The sequence below is a fragment of the Mya arenaria genome, chromosome 5 (assembly GCF_026914265.1).
Source record: "Mya arenaria isolate MELC-2E11 chromosome 5, ASM2691426v1".
NCBI classification, from domain to species: Eukaryota; Metazoa; Mollusca; class Bivalvia; order Myida; family Myidae; genus Mya; species Mya arenaria.
The window spans coordinates 35,649,901-35,667,367 of record NC_069126.1 but is presented as its reverse complement, the minus strand read 5'-3'; the positions used below and the strand labels follow the sequence as shown (position 1 = coordinate 35,667,367).

At 34.2% G+C, this 17,467-nt stretch overlaps 1 protein-coding gene and 1 pseudogene across 1 annotated transcript; one reads left to right on the top strand and one right to left on the bottom strand.

The window, feature by feature from the left end:
* Positions 1-5,487, top strand: part of LOC128236214 (serine-rich adhesin for platelets-like) — a 42,355-nt pseudogene extending 36,868 nt beyond the window's left edge.
* Positions 5,488-6,621: 1,134 nt separating this feature from the next.
* On the bottom strand, positions 6,622-17,466 carry LOC128234569 (39S ribosomal protein L39, mitochondrial-like). Its single transcript, XM_052948863.1, has 10 exons — positions 17,324-17,466; positions 15,357-15,557; positions 14,661-14,800; positions 13,567-13,666; positions 12,869-12,930; positions 12,316-12,428; positions 11,301-11,445; positions 9,424-9,498; positions 8,520-8,567; positions 6,622-7,726 (listed from the first exon to the last, which is right to left on the bottom strand). The coding sequence occupies exons 1-10, from the start codon at positions 17,391-17,393 to the stop codon at positions 7,628-7,630; spliced, it is 1,053 nt and encodes a 350-aa protein (XP_052804823.1). The 5' UTR covers positions 17,394-17,466; the 3' UTR covers positions 6,622-7,627.
* Between the last annotated feature and the right edge of the window lies 1 nt (position 17,467).

Here is a 17,467-nt window from a genome sequence, read left to right as displayed (position 1 = left end):
AGGGTAATTTATGTTGATATTTGTCAGCAACCATACTGGCTTTGTTCTAGAATGTGTTCATTTCACCTCAAATTCTCACCGCAATTAGAAACCTCTTTAAATTCAAAGTATGAAATTCTGCTGAGTATATATTTATATATATATATATCAATGGCACAGTAAATACAGTTGCCGACTTAAGACCCAATGGTACTGAGTTTTAATTATGTTGCTGCCAAATATATATATATATATATATATTTCTAACAGTCTAACCTATAAATGTTTTCAAAGTTGACAGAAATATTTAACAAGAAAAAATCAGCTTATGAGGCTTTAGCTTTAGAGTATTATGTTTCAGGTACAAGCTGTATGGGATAGTGACCCACTCCGGAGCCAGCTTGACCTCCGGTCATTACCTGGCATATGTGCGAGCCCTACCGAAAACAGACCGCACCCTTCCGCTCTACCCAGACATTAAACTTGAGCCCAACATTGAGAGAGAGAAAGATGCCACAAAAACTACCGACAAGTTTCCAATGACGAGGAAAAAGGCTGGGGTGACTACGAAACTCCCAGCAAGATTCACAGACAATGTTATAGCAAATACGAAAGTGAAGGCTTTTGAAAAAATAGCTCCTAAAAAGAAAGTGGATTTAGTAGATAGTTTGCTTCCAGCACGTGCCTTCAGTACAGAATGGTTTGAGTGTGATGATGAAACTATACGTGTCTTTGACCAGGAAGATTTCCTCAAATTACTCTCGGGGGATTCCGGGGCACTACTGGGCACTCCTTATCTACTCTTCTATCACAAAGCCACGCTCTGTTAGTCATATGATAAAGCCACGCTCTGTAAGTTGTCTGATAAAGCCACCCTCTTGTTAGCTGTCTGATAAAGCCACCCTCTTATAGTTGCCTGATAAAGCCACACTCTTGTTAGTTGTCTGATAAAGCCACGCGCTCTGTTAGTCGTCTGATAAAGTCATGCTCTGTTAGTTGTCTGATAAAGCCACACGCTCTGTTAGTCCTCTGATAAAGCCACTCTCTGTTAGTTGTGTGCTAAATACCACAGTCTGTTAGTTGTCTAATAAAATCATGCTCTGTAAGTCTGAGAAAGCGTCACTGTTAGTCACTTGATTAAGCCACCTTCTGTTAGTTGTCTGATAAAGCCTCTCTGCTATTCACTTGATAGAGCCAAACACTGTTAGTCACTTGATTAAGCCATCTTCTGTTAGTCGTCTGATAAAGCCTCTCTGCTGTTGCAGTGTACGAAATTCGGCTTTGAATCCACTAGCCCATTCGGGCTACCAGATAGGAAATTTTACTAGCCCGAAACCAATATCACTAGCCCAAACTTAAACACTTAAAAATTTCACTCGTTCGGAATAATTTTTGGAAGTTTAATTAGGATTCCGCAACGAGTCCGATCATCTAATCTAGCACGCTCATACAGTTTCAAAAAATGCTCCCCAATCTGAACAATGTGTCAATAATAAATTATAGTCATACTTATATCAGTGTAGTCATCAAAAGTTCAGTAACTAATAAAGTTTTCAAAAAGGTATTACGAGAAAAAAGAGAAAAAATATTTTCTGAACATATCATTTATTTAATGGAACGAGTTATGCATGTACTGTAAGTTATGTTATCCAATGCATCCTTGTCAAATCCGATATGTACCAGCGATTGTGCAATGACATTTTTCTCTTTTCAACTTTCAGTTTCACTTTCAAGTTTCAGAAGTAACAACAAAAATATATGGATGTTCATATTGCCAATATTCCTATAATTGTTCTTTAAAAATTAATGGCAAAGCTATTCAAAGGTATAAAATACAACATGTAGAACCCTACTGTACTGTACACAGACAATGAGTTAACTATATCCGACAGTTCCCCTTTCACTTTGATTAAATTTGTCAGGAAGTAAGCGGGCACCTGTTTCCTCCGCATTTCAGACAACTTTTGTAGAATGATTATGTTCTGTTCGCATTAAAAACTTAAATATCTTTCTTTTTATTTTAGCTAATAAATAAAATATATTTAAATGAAATAAACAAAATATCAATGTTGATATTGCTATTTTAGCATTGTTGATTTTCATAGCCATCGTTGTTGTCAAAAACTGCCGACTTTATCCGTTAATTTACATAATGGGCGGAGTTTAAATGACGTCATAGAGTTTGACTGCTGCTATTAGACGCAGTTACTGGTTAGAAACTGATCGATAATTACTTGTCACTTTAGGCGTTAATTAATTTTGACATGTGCTTATATTCATTGATTAAATAAACAAACATTGAGCACATTGCTTGAGCCCTGAATAGCAGAGCAATTAGCTTTTTTATCATCGTAAATTTCGGCGAATCAGACTACGCCGTTGTCACTCCAGTCGCCTTGAAGGACGCATTCTTGAATAATAAGGCTTTGTGTATAAAAAACATGATGCGTAACACATTTAATTGGCAGTTTTTTTTGGTTTTTTTTTAAATCACAAGGAAAAAACGGTAGCCCGGTCAGGCTAGTTTCTGTGGAAAATCGGTAGCCCCAGCTGAAATTTGGTAGCCTCGGGCTATCGGGCTACCGCAAATTTCGAACACTGCTGTTGACTTGATAGAACCAAACACGGTTAGTCACATGACATGATTCTTCTGATCATGATGGTGCGAAATTGAAACTGTCTACAGTACTCATATAGGCCATACTAAATTGATTCTATGTCTAGGGTCAGTTTCCACTTCCCAAACATATCGACCCGGCAGTAAAAAAACAACTTATTCTTTTTACATTTGGCCTGACAGCAGAAAATCATTAGAAAAGATCAAATATATTTTAAGGTCCATGCATTTTCTCCTAGAATATGATACATTTCATGACTGTTTATTAACTCTAGAAAATCCTACCTGTTTGCCTAATAGAGATTTTGGAATTATTTGTTTTTATTCTGAAGATTGAAAACCTTCCCGCCAGTTAACTCTAAAATTTCAATTTAAGTGGCGTGGGCTTATCACCGAATGTTAGTCACATGGCACTTTCCCCTACCTGAGGAGAAGATAATAGCTTTTTGTTTATATTGCAAAACCACTATGTGTTCATTCCATGATGTTGGAAATTTTACAACCAATCATTTGGCAGCCTCATATTGATTATTCCGAGTTAAATGTATTTGTTAGAGTAATGGAAAGTTATTCCATATAAATGCATATATATTCTGTTTGATGAGCTCATTAGTAAACTCACTTATTTTTAGCTCACGAGGTTTTGAAGATAAAATGTCGAGGTATAGTAGCCTTGGTGTCAGCAATGTGTATAAGCTTGGCCGTATTTCTTGAAACTTGGTACACATGTTGCCACAGACAATATGTAAATTTATAGCAAGGCCCATAACTCTTGCTTTATTAATTGTCGAGTTATACCCCTTGTTTGACTTAAAAACAACAACAGATGAGCGTTTGCTTTCAGGGGTGCTTTTGTTATTGATTGTTAATTGCTTTAGAAATACTTGTTTTTGTTGTATATGTATGTGTATGTTCGGATATCTCTGTCATCCTTCTTAGCTCACATCTGTTTGTACAGTATGTGAAATTGTTTATACCCCTGTCCATGAATTTTCTACATTATAATACTTATACTTGCAAGTGCTTGGGTTGATGATTGGTATGATTTTGATTTTTCCTGTTTTTCGACTAAAACAATCTGCGTATTGTGATAGCCTTGGTGTTGCAAGAGACTACCTGTACATATGTGTTGCAAGAGACTATCTGTACACAGGTGTTGCAAGAGACTACCTGTACACATGTGTTGCAAGAGACTACCTGTACACAGGTGTTGCAAGTGGCTACCTGTACACATGTGTTGCAAGAGACTACCTGTACACAGGTGTTGCAAGTGGCTACCTGTACACACATGTTGCAAGAGACTACCTGTACATACATGCTGCAAGAGACTACCTGTATACACGTGTTGCAAGAGACTTCCTGTACACACATGTTGCAAGAGACTATCTGTACGCACATGTTGCAAGAGACTACCTATACACACGCTTTGCAAGACCCTACCTGTACACCAGCTTTACAAGACACTACCTGTACACACATGTTTAAAGACACTTCCTATACACAGGTGTTGCAAGAAATTACCTGTACACACATGTTGCAAGAGGCCACCTGTACACATGTGTTGCAAGAGATTACTTGTACACACATGTTGCAGGAGACTACCTGTACACATGTGTTGCACGAGATTATTTGTACACACATGTTGCAAGAGGCCACCTGTACACGTGTTGCAAGAGATTACTTGTACACACATGTTGCAGGAGACTACCTGTACACATGTGTTGCACGAGATTACTTGTACACACATGTTGCAAGAGACTACCTGTACACATGTGTTGCAATCCTAGGAACAGTATACCTTATCGAGAGATTTTCACCTGAAGTACTGTACTATTGAAAATCCCAACTACGAATTGAACTGCTTCTAGGATTTTTGATGAATCAGCCCCCTGTACATGTATCTCTGACTTTTATATAATTGTTGGTTTGGGCCCTTGTTTTGACTTTAAAACGCAACAGGAAAGTGTTCATGGTTTGAAAATCCTGTTTGCTTCATGTAAAAACTCTTACTGGTATATAGGTCGAAACATTATTTTCTCTGTTTTGGTTTGATAGTGTTTTAATGTCCTTTTTACATTTAAAACCGTTTCTAGGTTTGTCTCTATTTAACTGTCTTAAAGACGGTACAAGAAACTACTGTAAAGAATGCCTAAACGCATAAAATAATCCAAGATAAGAAAAGTTTGTCAGATGGCAATTAAAAAGGGTTGGGTGCAAAATTATTGTACTTCATAACTACTGGGGTATCAGAACAGAATAATCTGAAATGTCTTCGAAACAATGAGGAGTATAACAAACTTATATGCAACTGATAATCATAAATAACAGGAGTCTAGTTTCATTACAAACAGGTAAATATATATATACAGTATGTCGTCGGCATGATAATCCAATATTTATTTAACTGTTTCATTGAAATAATTCATCGTTATCAACTTTTTGTAAACGTTAAATCTGCTGTACTAAATGTTATGATGTACACTGTATTATACATGCACTCATTATATTCCTACTCATGACTCCGATGAGATTTGATATTCTCACTGCATTTATTGTTTATAATACCGATTTTTACTGTAATTAATACGCAGTTTTTTCCTCATAATATCATTAAGATTATTAACTAAGAACTATAAAGCAAAGTAATGGACTTGAAGTAGATTGTCGTTATTCCCTGTGTAGCGTTGTAATACGAACGTTTACCCGAATTTCTCTTGCATATTATCTATCCATGTGTATTGTCTGCAGTAGAATTCGGTAATTTGTTTCTTTTTTTGATTTATAAACATTTTCCCAGACTACAGGAACTAGTCAGTTGGTTCTATTTTGTCTTTATAATGCAGTTACAGAATTTTTAGTGTTTCCTTGTACAAATAAAAAATCTAAAACTGGTTCTGTTCTTTAATATTTTAAAATCTTACTGACATGTAAGGTTTATTTGAAGTTCTGAACATGTTTGTGAATCAGACTAAATTTTACTGTTCATTATCGGAGATTTAGAAACAACGTAGAGTCAATAAGTAGTCAAATATATATATATATATATATATGTAATATCAATGGAGCCTTAAAGGGTTTTAATAGTAATAATTAGTGTCTCAGATCTTCACAGTATAGAAGAGCTGTGTGGAAGGGTATGTGTCGCGCATACCATTTGTGCTCTCTGGAAAGGTCAAGGTCACACTAATGAGTCAATGGGAGCCTGATAGATATTTTTTAGATATAATTTGTGTCTCGATTGTAGCCTCGTCAAAAAAAGTGGGTCAACACTGGTCTAGCTTTGCGAAGGCACTATAGGCCCAGGCCTGCACATGATTTTCAAAAATGGTACTGTAAAGATAGCAAGATATAGTTGGAAACTCATCAAAGATTTAAAAAAAAAAATGCATGGCAGCATGCCCCCGAACCCCCCAGCAAACCAGGCCTTCACATCAATACAGGTCTAGCTAAAGTCGTGTTTAAGATATATTTTAATACATGTAAAATGATATATTTCAATGAATGAAAATTTTGTCCATACTATCTTTGGATACCCCTGATTCACTAGTCTATTGCGCTGTGGAGTGTAACATAACGGTACCATAGTTGCCGAAGATGGGTCAATATGTAAGCTACAACCATCTATTGTTGAGCACATGATCCAATTGTGTCTGCTAAATGTCTTCATTGGTGTCTAAGGTCAGATATTTGTGCCTGCAACTGAATTAACAACTGGACCATTTTAAATTCAGGATTTTTTCTTGTAGCTTTTGTCAATTAAGATATTGAAACAAAGGTCAGCCCAGTAAGCTTCAAGCGTCAAAACATCTGACAACCTGATAGCTTGGTACACATGTTGCCAGATAAAATTTACACATGTATAACAAGGCCCACAACTCTTGCTAACAAATTCTTTTGAGTTATGCCCATTTATCAACTGAAAAACAATAGTTGAGCCTTGGTTTCAAAAATGTTTCATATTTCATTACTCCAAAACGATAGCTCTCACACTTTTATCACCACACCAACTTCGAAAAAAGACCAAACTTGATTCAACTTTATTTTCATATCTTTCAATGCCCATGTACATTATTTATACATAAGCATACATATATTTAAGATGTCGTTCAAAACATCTACCTTTATTTTAAAGCAGCATGAAATACAAGGAAATAAAAGATAAGAACTGTTAACGCTAATAAAATCGCTTCTTGTAAAAGGAAAACAATTACCCTTCAATCCCCGATGTATCATCATAATGCTTATGCTGCAATCAACTGTTGTCCAAAATAAAGTGAATTCTAGAAATTGTATGTACATTTGAATTCAATTCATGAGATAAGGTCAATTTAGCCATATCCAAGCAGATAATAGGTTAGACATGATTTTCATATAAGAAACATATTCCTAACAAAAACTTTAACATCAAGCCAACACCATTGTATGGTCCAACTTGGGTCCCTGTTATCAGCGATTTTATCTTTAGAGCCTGTTTTCGAGTTGGAAAATGCAAGCAGTAATGCTATTTATTTCAAAACAAATTGATTATTTGGTCACTTAATATACACCTAGTTTGAATTTGCAAACAATACCTCTAGTTCACTAAGCGACTTTATCACAATGTTTAACTATAATTCTTGACAGTAGGATATTTTATCGTATGCACCATAATAAGTCAGCCACCTATGTAAACATATTGAATTGTTGATACAAATTGAAACTTTAAAAGGCAATGAAATACATAAAATGAAATAATAAGTTTGTTTTTTTCTCACAAGTCCTAGTATTATATCCAGAACAGGTCTGCACTTATTTTCACACCACAAGAACTACGACATCTAGTACTTTGATAGCTTCATGTAGTTGTAGTTCTGTTGTGTATTCTCAAAGTCGCATAAACCACACTGGTTCCAAGCTATCATGCGACACTTGCTCTGATAATTTTGGAATTACATGCATTATCAGGCACATCTTAAACAAGTCTATTGGCTTTACTTCCTTGCATTTATCAGTATTGATCCTTGCAAAGCCTCAAACTCCAGTTCCCTGCATTCATGAGCTACTTGTGCTGGATACCAGCCTGTCCCCCTCCTTGTCATCTATTTCTTCCTGTTTTGGCTTCAAAAACGCATCTGGTAACATGTACATCATCTAAAATACATTTATTGCATACATAGTTATACACTCCCGCTGCTTTCACTTCACAAATCATACCAACAGTGTAATATCTACATAGTATGTACATGTAATACTAGTATGTATATAATAACAACAAGTAAATCAATAAAACTTCACAAAACTATACTTAATCAAGAAATCAAATTGGTTTATTTGATCTTACATTAAGACAGTAGAGTAAGTTTACACAAACTTAAGCATATCCATTTTTGGGGCACAATTTATTCAAAGCAACATTTTCTGTTAAAACCATTATAATTGTTCTAAAGTTCTCAACCCTAAACAATAACAATTAACATTGTTAAACATGTTGACAACTTTCATTTTAATGTTGACAAATTACGCCACAATGTTAAATTTTGTTTGTATTTTACAAAAAAGTCCTTAATATCATTTTATCTGTTTACGGTGGTGCGATGCACTAACTCAGACCTAAAGTAGCTGATCCAATACAGAATTTGTTAAACAATTTTAAATTATAGCTAACAAGCTCTACAAATTTCGCATTGAATGAGCACAAATGAGATATTTTATTCTTATCAAAATTACTCATTTGTTTATTTACAGCGCCTAATATACAAAACCTCACAATTTAAAATGCACATTTTTTTTAATGCTATTCATTTATAATGATGCATCAAAATTCATTAAACTAGTTATACATCCAAAAAATATATAAAACCGAAATTTCATGCTGGCAACATCATAAATGATATAAAACTTTTTATCTTAAACTGCCCAGTAGCAGTAAAAAAATAAAACTTACAGGTTTAGCTGCTCTTTCACACAGTAATTCCCAGCTCCACCAATGCATCTGCACAAAATGTTACAAAGTTGATTAAATGTTACCATTCATACAATTGCAATAGTGAGTTTATACCGGATACTAATTTATTTAAGCTTGATTGTGCAGACAGCTGTTAGTTAGTATATGAATCTCTATCAAATTCGTTTTCTGAGCAGAAACCAGTATTGTGTCTTTTACAAGAGAATGCTCTCTTGAAAACGATCAAAGCAACGACCTCTCTATTAAGTTGCAGACACCTGTACTGCCAGACTAATTTCACCTTCCTTGCAATAAGAAGGAAAAGGTCTAAATATTTATCAACATGTTTCTTTTTCTGACCTCAGCAATTTATTTTCAATCTAATAAGGTTTAGATTATAGCCTACTTTTCAAGCCAATGATTTCACCTTTCAGCCTTCAATAAGTAGTACACTTTACAACTAAACAGAAATGACATCATTTTCTAGTTCCCCAATTGCTCAAAAACACGCCTAAATCTTATTTGGTTCAAACAAATTATGTAAAACCTTAATGACTTAGAAGAGGTTGCTTGATATGCCCTTCTTAATCACGAATATTTTACTTAATATGTTCTATCTTTTAGTATTATCTTAATGCGATATTTCATCATTTAAAAAAAAAATCCAATTATTAAACATGGATTTTGTAATGTTTCCATTTCATGACAATTTTGCTGTATTAGAGTAACTTCTATGTGATGAAAATATTGTGTTTGATTTATATTATTAATTACAAGATTAATGATTAACAAACCAAAATGAAACTCTTGACAGTAAAATTATACTTCACAAGTTGTCTTCATAGCAAATATTAACATGAGTAAGCTTCAGTATATTTATAATTGCAAACAACTGCTCACTCACCATGAGTGCTGAAGGCAGGGCTATGGCCTGGACCCGCTGTAGAGAGCCATATCGCTGTGAGCTGATCTGATGAATCTGAAACATAAATAATACACTATTTAGTTTTGTCTATCTTATGAGATGAAAGTAGATCACAGTAAATCTTTTAGCATTCACCAATCGTTTAATATTTTTGCATTTTCAGCTATTAAATACACGATTATAAACTTGTTATCAGTAATTAATATTTCCCATAAATGCATTATTTCGTAAGAAGTTGAAGGTTTAACGCTCAAAATTAATGTTTGTTATACATGTGTATGTATTGATTTTGAATAAGAGTGTCACTTTAAAAACAGACAAGCTAAAAATCACTCCTTTCATGTAGTCGCAAGTTCACAGATAATTTCGTTGACTTGAACAAAAAATTATATTGAAAAGAATACATGTGATATCTTGTTTATTTCCTAACCTTGGGCCGAATACATGTACTTATCTATATCCTTACACGTGTCTCAGTGATTCTACTGAAGTTTAATCGAAGGTGGTTATTGAAAAAGCTGCAGGGGTCAATACTTATATTGGCTTTTATTTAATCCTTAAATTGGAATCAAAGCATTTTGATTTGTCTATAAAAATAACTGGCCAATGGTCTGAATGGAATCACTGAGGCATGTCTAAGGACAAGAATAAGAACGATATTGAATATGGCCCCAGACCTACACATTCTGCAAGAACACAATTATAGGGGCCATCTTATCAACAAGCATATATGGCAACATGTGTACCAAGTTTCATTCGAATATCTTCATTATATTTTTGAGTATTGGCCATTAAGGTTAAAAAAATTGCACAATGACACAAAGGCAGTTACAATAAACTCTCAACTCTGTCTTTTGAAAAAACACACAAGCTCAAAACAATCCCTTTGAAGTGGTCACAAGTTCACAGATTATAAGTATCTATCATGTGTTTTCGGTACAGATAGAAAAATCCGACCCTCAGGCACGTGCGTAAGCCGGTAACGAGGCTTGCCGAATTACCAGCCACGCAGTGTGCCCAAGGGTCAGATTTTTCGGTCCGGACTGGAAAAACATGAATATTTTTTCTTGCATATCTAAATTTATCAATTTGTGGAAAAAATGACATAGAAAACAAACTTTTGTACAATTACACCAAAAAGCGTGTGCGACGTTGCTAACTGACGTCATAGAGCGCAGTAATTTTAAATAAGTAAAAATGACATTTTTTACGATTATTTATTTTCAATTTTAATTAAAAGTCTTGCTAACATATATATTTGATTGCGGTTAATTGAAATGGCATAATATACTTTTCATAAATCATACAATAAAAGAAATAAGAAGTGGCGTGTTGCTGCGCGTGACTTATCTTACATGGGGTATGTAAGATGGGTTTTTTCCAGCACTGGTCACATGACCGGACCCACATGTCCGGTATGCTAGAAAATTTATCCTTACAGGTAGGTGTCTCAGTGATTCTATTAATTCCATTGGCAAGTTAATTTTACACTTAAGTTTAAAACACACAGATTCTACACTTCAACTTAAATATAAGGAGGCTCTGGAAAACGCCCAAGATCTTCACACTCTGCAAGAACATGACATTAGGAGCATTCTTATCAACAAGCATACGACAAAACATCTTATGATTAAGATTTTAAGTTAATTAATCCATTAAAACTCTCCACTTTAAAAATTAATTGTACATCAATTATTCTTTGTCTGAACTGACGACTGAAGCCATTATTTTGCGGAAATTTGTTTATAAATATTACCCAGAAGTACTGAATTGAAAAAATTGTTGAGGTGGATCATATTCTGCAATAAACTTGCTTATTAATTAATCTGCCAACATAAACTTATCATGACACGTACCGCAGTGACTTGGAACCTGTAGAATTGTGAAGTGTTTGCTATCAGCGGGCCCTTCGTGATGTCGATATGGTCGCCCATCCGGTAAATAATCACACGATTGTGGTCAGACTTGGCAGCTATGTCAGGAATCTGGTCAGACTTGAACCTGGATAAGTTTAATTTAACATCACATATAGAAAGGGAATCAGGAGTAAAAGTTGTTCTTTAATCAAAGTTTTTAAGTTTATAATTCATTAGTTTTTGTTTTTTAAATACACTGGTCTTATATCTATTTTTATTAAATTTTGGGATCCACATTAGCATTATTTTTAAAATGGATACCACGCTGTAACCAAAAACGAATTACAGGTGACAATGCTGTAAAACATTTTTAAATTCTTTTAATCAGACAGTTTCATTTTAGTTTCATTTAATTTTGCAAAACTTATCTCATGATTGACGACTCATGATGCGACTTTAGGAATTTTTCTTTCATGTAATCATAAAAGCTGCACTCTCACAGATGCTGTTTTGACAGCTTTTTTTGTTTTGTCTTGGAATGAGCCAAATTTTGCGAATATGTCTGAAAAACGGTGATATAAGGCTGATAGTAAAAGATCAGAACCCAGTTTTTAATATTTACTCTTGAAAACTTATGTTATCAGGTTAAAAGCATTACTTACACTTTTAATATGGAAAATGAAGGTTTCATCAGTTTCCCAAACAACTGAGATCTGTTCTATTGTGTGTTATCCTACATGACTGATTTCAAAACACAGAATGATGCCAAAATCAGCTGATTCTATGACAAAATATAAAAAAAAGTTGTCCAATCGGTCAATCTGTGAGTGTGGCTTTAAAAAATGGGTTTACGTATAAAAAAGGGTTTACGTATACACTGAGATTCACATATACCTATGTTTCTGTGTTGGAGTCAAATGTATGGAATATGACATTACCGCATTACCATAATGAAATAGCTGAAATATTTCTACAACCTTAATCATAATGTAAAAACAATAAATCAATGTCCCACCTATTATCAGCGAACATTTTCAGGGCGACGCTGGCATCCACGTCAAGTCTCTCAATGTCCCAGTTGTGACCCCACAGTCTCCCGCCGACCATGCCCAGTCCCGTCAACTCTCTCTGAGTAGTGGGAAACAAAATGTTAAATTATATGCTTAATAGTGGTTTATAAAGATTGAACAGTGAAAAAAAATTGATTATGATATTTCACTGTTTCACAGATGCAATAAAATCAATGCAGGCATCAAAATTAGTCTTTTGAATGTACCAGTTGGAGTTTATATAACAATTATTTACATTACTACTTATTTTTAATTTCAAGCAAAGCTATATAAAATACAGAATCAACCCATGTCTCCATTTTAATAAAGATTGTAAGGCTTAATTAAGATCATAAATTTCCAGGTGTAATCCCTTTTTGATGTCAGATCATTAATCACATTGATTCTGCCTGCAACTTTAAGGGTGTCCCTGAATACTACTGGTACTAAACTTGTAGGTCAATCTTCCATATGAAAATTTAGAATATTAAATATTAAGTATCTTAAGGGCTCCTATACCTGAGTTGGTTTCCAGTCTGGTAGTTTGAGATCCACATCATACGCAAAGCACCCATACTGAACTGAAAAACATCAAACAAGCCTAGTTAGTACCTACATATACATTCACATCAAAGGAACTGTTCATAAAAACATGTAGTTAGTGCTTTTCACATTTTGGAGAGGGGGTCAAGGGCCTTTCTGAGTTGGAAAATTGGGTCATTTAATTATACCAAAAATTTGGAATTTCATGTTTGCATAAGACTGAACAAGTTGCTTTAAAGGAGAGACAGAGAGGATCAAAGAATGTGCTAAGCTACCATGCAAAAATGGTTTTTGAGGTCCAATTATTTGAACAAGGTTTTCAAGTGTTTATTATCAAAGTCAGAAATAGTTGTTTTTTATCACATTCAGAGATCAGAATGCAATATTAAGTGTCATGATTTATTGCAATACAATTTAGATATTTATACTGCCACAGATTGATACTTCGGCCATTTCAAGAAATAAACTAATATTTTACACGTTCTTTTAACTGAAAAAATTCCCATTTTTTTCTCAAGCGATTATTTTTTCTCAAAATGGTATATTACGCAACACAAATTTTCCCACAATGTTGAGGGTCTTTTTCCCTAAATGGGCGGAAAAATGGTAAGAATTAAGGTAAATTTAACGAACATAAATATTTAGTGATTCCATAGTAGAAAAACAGTACCAACCAGGAACTTTAGGAAATGAACACAGCTCCACATAAACATCATCCTTGAAGGCTGTCTCCAGAACATGACCGAGGGCAAAGGCTCCACTTCTCCAGAATACCTGTAAACAGATGTATGAGAGAGTAAGAGTGGTGTAGTGGTTAAGGGAGTCACTTCTCATCAAGAGGTTACAGGTTTGATCCCCAACTGGGGTACATTCTCTTGGCCACTATAGATGGACACCAGTAATGGTTTCTGCCCAGGAGACAGACAGAAGAGAGTTTTATATCAGCTTTTAGCTGTTTTAAATCTGCCCTCTCACAGAATGAGAGTTTTGACATGTTTTTTGGTCTCATAATCAGCTAGTTTAGGTATCAACCGTTGATACCTAAACTAGCTGATTTTGAGACAAAAAAAAACAACGCCTTCAATTCAGTCATATAACTTGCAATAGAACAGATCTCAAACGGCCAGAAAATTTCATTTTCATCAAGTGTTAGTAATGCTTTATGCCATAAACCATCTATAAATATGAAAAACTGTGATCTTATATTAGTCAGCCTATTTCATAGGTAGGGTGGGATAACCCAAACCAAATGTATTTTTTTTGAGCCTTGAACTATTTTCTAACAAAGATACACCATGCTAATTTAGTCATAAAACATTCTTTAAAATTTCTTTACATTGTAAATATTTTCCAGGGACCTCACTTAAATCAATACTCAGATTATACTCACTGGACACATGACAAAAGGGTAAAAATACTCAGACAAATAGTGATTGAAAAGTTTTTAGATTAGAAACGATATTGAAAAACACCCTCACAATGAAATTGAAAAAAAGATTTTTAGCCTCTGAGACTTGCATTATTCAGATTCAAGAAATATCCCTGCTGTTCTATACCTAACCACAGTCAAAGCTCGCTATGTCAAAGTCGTTGGGACCTCTGTAAAGATTCGAGGTAAAGAAAATTTGAAATAACCAAAATTCAAAAAATGTCTGACTAAACCATAAGTATCAGGAAAAAGTTTGACATAACCGAAACATTGAGATAAAGAGTTTGACAAATTAAGTTTCAACTGTACATGTATTATTCGTCATCCATATCGGCCTACCTCATTGACAAGTTTCGTGTCCACCTCGAGCATATGTTTGAACTCAAGGGAGCAGTTTTCCTCCAGGGGGCGGTGCATGTCCCAAGGCTGACCGTTCACCAGCGCAACCACTGACCGCTTCATTAGATACTCGTGAACATCTTCAAAACACCAGTCAAAATGATTTTATTTTTTATTTCTTCAAACACAAGTCAGAGACGTTAGAACATAATTATTTATACCGGAATGTATCTTTAATCATCATTCAAAATACTTTTTTACATTTTTAAAATGGAAGGTTGTTTAAATAAGTCCCAGTGTCAATCTAACAGTGTGCCCTTTTCACCCTAAGCACCCTTTCCCTTGGCACCCTGTCCTTTTAAAACCCTAGTTTAAACCCTACAGCAAGTTACACAACATTTCATAAAAGTCATAATTCTATTGCTTTAGATATGTTAGATCTACTGTAATGTTCCCGTTATTAAATAATTACATGCATAATGTACAGTTTGATTTTGAACTACAAGAAATTTTATTACCTGAATACATAATCAATAAATACGAGGGGTGAAGTGCAAGGTTCTAAGTGACATTAAATAAAGAAGAAGATAGAACCTTTTCACTTTTACCAATCAAATTATATATTCCTAGACCTAAATGGTACGCCTGGTTAAAAACAACACCTGGCATTATAAAGTTATATAGTTTAAGACTTACGCATAGCACAATTGTATGGTGTGGAAATGTCTTTATTCATTAAAAGTGTCACATTTTCTGGAGGGCCACTGTAATCCACTGTGATTTTTTCCACCCGCTTAACAAAGGCTTCCCGCTGTCTCTGCTTTTCTTCATCAAATATCGCATTTCTTTTCTTCCTCACTTCTGTATTAGTAAGTTTTGTGCTGGCACTGTAGAATCCTGAAAGAATTGGTGTTGACAGAAAAATATTTTAGAGGCTGGGTAAATGGGCTTTATATGCCTTTGAATGTGAATCCAGGTCAGTTAATGTTTTGTGATGAAAAATTGGCACTATTTGAGACAAACACAATCAGCAAGCTTTCGTTACTTTTCAATCATATGATCAGACACTCATATTGACTTAAATCCATACATTCGTTCTATTCTAACAGACCTATCATTTAATTTATTAATTGACATACATAATTATGAAAACACTGACAAAATAATTTAATTTTATAACACAGATATATATGAATGTAAGTCATTCCAAGTCGAGCAAAAAAAATAAAAGTGTGCTGAAATCATTTAATGGCTAAAAAATGTTCCAAGCTGAAATAGTTTATTGACTGAACTGACTCCTTTTACTCCTATATTTGCATAATTTGGCCAACCCCAATAAAATGTATTGAAAGAAGTGTTAAGATTTGACAAGTTCATAAAGTAGTACAAATTTGTGCACACCCTCAAAAGCTTTCCTCTACAATCACAATACACTTACTGGATATATAAAATAAAACAAAAACATAGGTGTAGGTCTGAATTTAAGAGGAACACATTTAGCTTTATGCTGTAAAACACCATTGGGTGGTGACTTACAATGTAGTACAGGCAAAATAAAATTCATTCCAAACAAAACTTTACAAAGACTGGGTTGATTGCCCTGATAAACTTTAACCAAAGTGATATATATATAAGAACTGAACAATAATTATATAGTTCATAAAAAAAGTGGAATTTGAAACTGTTTATTCAGTCATTACAAACCTAACATAAAACAGGGAAAACTGAATTTAAAGAGCCTTAGAAACCAAGTGTTAGTGGGGACGAACTGATCAAATCTGGCTTAAAATTATATATATATAATTGCAGTCATCGAAATTAGACTTTTGCCGTTTTGGATGGACAAGCACAAATTCATATACTATTGCTTGGCATCAAATTTTTTAACAAGCCCTGCAATATAAAATTCAGAATTTGAGCAAGCCCGGAAGACATTTTATCAGTGCAGGGCTTGTGGGCTAGTGCTAATTTCGACCACTGTAATTGTGGATTGGTCGACCAATGGTTCAATTTTAACATTTAATAAACCTTATTTATTTATATAAACCATCACTAGCATAAGGAGCAAATTAAGCTATTTTCGCTCAAAAAAAAATGTTAAAATATATACTCTAAAACCAAATATTATCTGAATGACATGCCTTTTACTAGACAACAGGAATTAATGTAGTCCAAATAATTGTACGTTGACGTTTTTTTTTTTTTAGGTTTTTGATATGGCAAATCCTTCACGTACAAATTGTTTAGTATCAAAAGTGGGTAGTTGTTCCGATCAGGATTCCGGGTTAAAGCATATAACGTCTATAAAATATCATAAAAACAAGAAATATTACCAGATAATGTTATTTTATATTAGTTCCGTACACAAAAAATAAATATCCAACTTATAATTAGGAGTTTGACGGCTTTTCTTCATTTCATTCTGTCAAAACATAACGATATATACATGAAGGGCACCTGCAAGGCTTCAGGGCAGTTTTAAATCGTTCGGAACATTTCGGCCATGGCCGAGTTTTTTGCACATTCCCGTTTAGACGTTAGGGATTGCAAGAATCCCGTATAACAAGTCTAATATTTTAGACTAGAATTAATGTTGTGAATTTTGGTACGAAAAGGAATGAGTACAAACAAATTATACAGGGTCATGTACATTCTACACATACTTTTAGAGCCCTGGTTACTGATGTCTACAGCACTTTTCATACATAATGTGCAAAATCTTTTAATAAGCATTTTGGTCGCAGTTTACGTAGAAATTATTCTACTTTAACATGTAATGTCACATTTGCCGGAACCGGATGCTTAGT